Raw genomic sequence first — 5,806 nt, forward strand, 5'->3', positions numbered from 1 at the left:
AGCAGCAAATTCAACAACAATTTGAGCAAATGACCAAGAGGATTGACAACCTCCAAGTTGCAGCAGTCAACACTAGCCAACCATCAGTCACATGGGGACAAAATGAAGAAGTTCAAGAAGAGCAACAGCAAGAACAAGTTCAGTACATGCACTCGAATTCAAATGAAGTCTATGGTGATACATACAACCCCTCATGGAAGAATCACCCCAACCTCAGATGGGGAGATACTCACAACCAAAACCAACAACCATGGCAGAGAAACACAAACCAAAACAACCCACGACACAATCAAAATTTCAACCAGCAGCAAACCAACCAAAATACCTATAGAAAACCTCAAAACAATTACCCCACTCACAACCAATACCAATCCACCAACCAAAATTGCTATCATCCACCAACCACAGCTCATAACCCACCACAAGCACCACCTGAACCCCAAAGAATCACCAACTTGAAAACCATGATAAAAAAAATGATGAAACTCCAAGAAATGACAAACAAAAACCATGAGGCCTCCATAAAGAGCCTGGAAAGGCAGATCGGGCAAATCTCCAAGCAAATTTCTGTTGAGAGACCCTCAAGCTCACTGCCTAGTGACACAATTCCAAATCCCAAGGAGGAATGCAAGGCAATACAATTGAGAAGTGGGAGAATATTGATGAGCAACAATGACACTACAAAGAAGCAAAAAGAGAGCATCAAAGAACCAACAGAGGATGAGAAGCAAACAAAAGCAGATCAAGCTAAGGAGCAAGTTGTGGTGCCAACCAAAAGCAATGAGAATCTCAAAGAACAGGAGAACCAGCCACATAGCTCAAAGGAAAAGACTCAAGGACAGCAGCAAATCGGAAAGAACATCACACCTCCATTGCCATATCCTCAAAGATTCAACAAAGAGGTTAAGGACCAACATTTCCACAAATTCCTTGAGACCTTCAAGAGGCTGGAAATCAATATCCCTCTAGCTGAAGCACTTGAGCAAATGCCTTTATATGCCAAGTTCTTGAAGGACCTTATCAATAAGAAGAGAAGTTGGCTTGAGAAGGAAACCATATTACTGACCGAGGAATGCAGTGCTGTGATTCAGCGGGGTATTCCCCCAAAACTCAAGGATCCGGGGGGCTTTGTAGTGTCATGCACCATTGGAAAAACAATTCTCAACAAAGCCCTCTGTGACCTTGGTGCCAGCATCAATTTAATGCCTCTCTCAATGATGAGAAAACTTGATATAGAAGAGCTTAAACCCACCAGGATGTCATTAGTTATGGCTGACAGATCCATTAAGACACCCAATGGAATTGTGGAAAATCTGTTGGTTAAGATTGGGGAATTTATCTTCCCAGCAGATTTTGTGATTTTGGATACTGAAGAGGAAGGAAGTGACTCAATCATTTTGGGGAGGCCATTTTTACACACAGCAAGAGCCATCATCGATGTAGAAAAAGGAGAAATGGTCTTCAGGGTCCATAATGAACAAATGATCATAAATGTTTTCAAGTCAATGCAAAATAGCCCTGAGCAAGAGGATTATGTAAAAGTAGATATGATAGAGAGTTTGGTGGAAGAAATGCTGGAAGAAAGTTCTCAAGAGCAAGAAGGAGATCAAAATGCAATAGAAGAACAAGTAGCCGAGATCTTCATAAGCAAAGAGGTGAAACCAAGCAAGAAAGAAGAGGTGCAAAAGCAAGAACTGAAGCCATTACCCTCTCATCTCAAATATGCATTTCTTGGCACTTCAGAAAGCCTCCCAGTGATCATCAACTCGTCTTTGACAAAGAAAGAAGAAGGAGAGCTTCTTGATGTTCTCAGAACTCACAAGGATGCCTTAGGATGGACCATTGATGACCTGAAGGGCATCAGCCCCACAGTATGCATGCATAAGATTCTTTTGGAGGACAATTCCAAAGCAGTGATTCAACCTCAGAGAAGACTCAACCCTGCAATGAAGGAGGTCGTCCAGAAGGAAGTGATGAAATTATGGAATGCAGGAATCATATACCCTATTTCCGATAGCTCGTGGATAAGCCCAGTCCAAGTGGTACCAAAGAAAGGAGGGATGACAGTCATTATTAATGAGAAAAGTGAACTCATTCCAACTAGAACTGTGACAGGGTGGAGGATGTGTATTGACTATAGAAGGCTGAATGATGCCACACGCAAAGATCATTTCCCACTTCCTTTCATTGATCAAATGCTCGAAAGGTTGGCTGGCCATGCTTATTATTATTTCTTGGATGGGTATTCTGGGTATAATCAGATAGTGGTGGACCCAAAGGACCAAGAAAAGACTTCATTCACATGCCCAGTTGGAGTTTTTGCTTATAGAAGAATGCCATTCGGATTGTGCAATGCCCCAGCTACTTTTCAAAGGTGTATGCTTTCCATTTTCTCAGATATGGTTGAAAAATTCTTAGAGGTTTTTATGGATGACTTCTCTGTCTTTGGTGATAGTTTCAATACTTGCTTAAACCATCTAACTCTTGTCTTGAAACGATGCCAAGAAACTAATTTGGTTTTGAACTGGGAGAAGTGCCATTTCATGGTACCTGAGGGGATTGTTCTTGGTCATAAAGTTTCAAGAAAAGGGATAGAGGTTGATAAGGCAAAGGTTGAGATAATAGAAAAACTCCCTCCACCAACTAATGTGAAATCTGTTAGAAGTTTCTTGGGGCATGCAGGATTTTATAGAAGGTTTATCAAAGACTTTTCTAAAATAGCCAAACCTTTGAGCAACCTTTTGATGATTGATCAACCTTTTGTTTTTGATAAAGAGTGCCAGCATGCTTTTGAAACTTTAAAACAGAAACTCACAACAGCACCAATCATCACACCTCCGGATTGGAATTTGCCATTTGAACTCATGTGCGATGCAAGTGAGATTGCCATTGGTGCTGTACTTGGACAGAAGAAGGGAAACTTGCATCATGTCATATATTATGCAAGTAAAGTATTGAATGAAGCTCAAAAAAATTACACTACAACAGAGAAGGAATTGTTGGCTGTGGTCTATGCATTTGATAAGTTTAGATCATACTTGATAGGATCTAAAATTGTGGTTTATACTGATCATGCTGCTCTCAAGTATTTGATGTCAAAACAGGATGCCAAACCAAGACTCATCAGGTGGATTCTACTCTTACAAGAATTTGACATTGAGGTAAGGGACAGGAAAGGCACCGAAAATCTAGTTGCTGATCATTTGTCAAGGCTGCCACCAGAAACAATCCAAAAGGCTTCATTACCTGTGAATGAAAGCTTCCCAGATGAACATCTTATGCTGATCCAACAAACACCATGATTTGCCGATATAGCTAACTACAAAGTGGGAAGGAAGATACCTCAAGAATTCACTAAGCAACAAGTGAAGAAGCTGATCAATGAATCAAGGAAGTTCTTGTGGGATGAACCTTATTTGTTCAAAAGATGTTCTGATGGAATAATTAGAAGATGTGTCCCTGAGAGTGAAATGCAAGACATATTATGGCATTGCCATGGCTCTACATACGGCGGACACTTTGGTCCAGAAAGAACAGCAGCAAAGATACTACAAAGTGGGTTCTATTGGCCAACCATCTTCAAAGATGCCAGGGAGTTTTTCCACCAATGTAATGAATGCCAAAGAGCAGGAGGATTAACAAAAAGGAATGAGATGCCACAGAACTTCATTTTGGAAGTAGAATTGTTTGATCTATGGGGCATTGATTTCATGGGACCCTTTCCCCCCTCTTATTCATTCAAATATATCTTGGTAGCAGTGGAATATGTTTCAAAATGGGTGGAAGCCATAGCCACAACTACCTGTGATGCACAAATTGTTCTTCAATTCTTAAAGAGGCACATCTTTACTAGATTTGGAGTACCTAAGGGTCTCATCAGTGATGGTGGTGGTCATTTTTGCAATAGACAAATGGAGAAACTTCTCCACAAATATGGAGTTATTCATAAGGTAGCCACACCATATCATCCTCAAACTAATGGACAGGCAGAATTAGCAAACAGGAAACTGAAGAAGATCCTAGAAAAGACAGTTGGTAGGACAAGAAAGGATTGGGCTAGGAAGTTAGAAGATGCACTTTGGGCATACCGAACAGCCTTCAAAACTCCCATTGGGAAATCCCCATTTCAATTGCTATATGGCAAATCTTGTCATCTCCCTGTAGAGCTTGAGCACAAAGCCTTTTGGGCCACCAAACTTCTAAATCTGGATTCTGAAGCAGCAGGAGAAAAAAGATTGTTGCAGCTGAATGAGCTAGATGAGTTTAGGCTAGAAGCCTATGAAAATGCCAAGATATACAAGGAAAAAGCTAAAAGATGGCATGACAGGAAGATTTTGAAGAAAGAGTTCAAACCTGGACAACAAGTTCTCTTGTATAACTCACGGCTCAAGATATTCCCTGGCAAGCTTAAGTCTAAGTGGACAGGTCCATACTTGGTGACTAAGGTTTTTCCTTATGGGAGTATTGAATTGCTAGATGAAGCAACAAAGAATCGGTTTACAGCAAATGGCCATAGAGCAAAGCTGTACCTAGGGGGGCAATGGAACAAAGAAACAGAGATCCAGAGCCTAAATCCTCCTTGAAGCAAAAACAGAAGATGTCAAGCTAATGACAATAAAAGAGCGCTTGTTGGGAGGCAACCCAACCTGAGGTAGTTATCTTTTTCATAGCATTTTCAATAAAAATGTTGAATAATTAGTATGCATTGCAAGGAGCTAAGTTTGGTGTTGCACACCAAAATAATTTGAGGAAGAATGAAAATTTCTAAGTTTGGTGTTCCACCAAAACTTCATTCAGAAACACATTCTAACCTCCTACACATTACTAGTTTCAAGCAATCAGACAAATTAATCAACTATATAATTGCTTTTTAGTCCTAACTCTATGACCTGTAGCAAGAACATAAGAATTTGCCCAGAGTCAAAATGACGAATCAGAGGAAGCAGCAAGGAATTTGGCATCATGATTCAAAATGGGCACAACAGAAGGATGAACAAAAGAGACGCAAACCAATAGGTTGTATATACACTTAACTTTTGCTATTAAGTAATATTTTGAGTATGTTCTGTTAAAGTGTCTTTTGGGTTCAGACATAGTCTTTGCATTATCTTAAAATAAGTAAGCTAGTTTAAGTTTGTGCTTGTGTGTTCACTTTCACTTAACTAAGAGCATGTTCTGTCCCCTGCATCTTTAAATCAATAAAAGAAATGTTTGATTGTGAAATGAGATAGTTCTCTGTTAGAAAGAAGTAGAATAATAGTAAGTGGTGGTATGTGTGTGATTGTATAAAAACTCACTTTTAGTGAATAAAGGGCTAGGATGTCTTTTTCTAAGAATAGAGTGATCTACTGTCTATGAATCTCAATAAGAAAATCCTTGGTTCAAAAGAAAAATAAAAAGAAAGAAAGAAAAGAGATAGCCAAAAGATGGCAGAATCAAAGAAAACAACAAAAAAAAAAAGGAAACAAAGCTGGACACCAATAGCTTGAACCTTAAAAATATATGCCTGTGGTGTCTATGTATTAGGATCTGCTTGGACTACTAAGCTCTTTGGAGTGCTTCAACACTCGGTGACTTGGATTAACTAATTCGGGATCATCAGCTGAAAATCCACTATCAAGAGCAACCTAACTACAAGGCATTTAGTAACCAAAAAGGTGCTGGGCATCAATGTTTAAAGGGAAAGGTGAGCCAAGTGTCCATGGTGAATAATGTGTCATGTATAAAGAAAAGAAAATGAACTTGCTACACATGACACTCAAATAAAGCTTTGAACAAAGTAATAGCCAAGGATAAAGGAATAATG

At 39.5% G+C, this 5,806-nt stretch overlaps 1 protein-coding gene across 1 annotated transcript; it reads left to right on the top strand.

Moving 5' to 3' along the window:
* Nucleotides 1-494: 494 nt before the first annotated feature.
* LOC130966137 (uncharacterized) lies at nt 495-5,033 on the top strand. Its single transcript, XM_057890905.1, has 3 exons — nt 495-902; nt 1,005-1,679; nt 4,896-5,033. The coding sequence occupies exons 1-3, from the start codon at nt 495-497 to the stop codon at nt 5,031-5,033; spliced, it is 1,221 nt and encodes a 406-aa protein (XP_057746888.1).
* The last annotated feature ends 773 nt before the right edge of the window (nt 5,034-5,806 follow it).

This window comes from Arachis stenosperma, chromosome 3 (assembly GCF_014773155.1).
Source record: "Arachis stenosperma cultivar V10309 chromosome 3, arast.V10309.gnm1.PFL2, whole genome shotgun sequence".
In the NCBI taxonomy this organism is placed as follows: domain Eukaryota; kingdom Viridiplantae; phylum Streptophyta; class Magnoliopsida; order Fabales; family Fabaceae; genus Arachis; species Arachis stenosperma.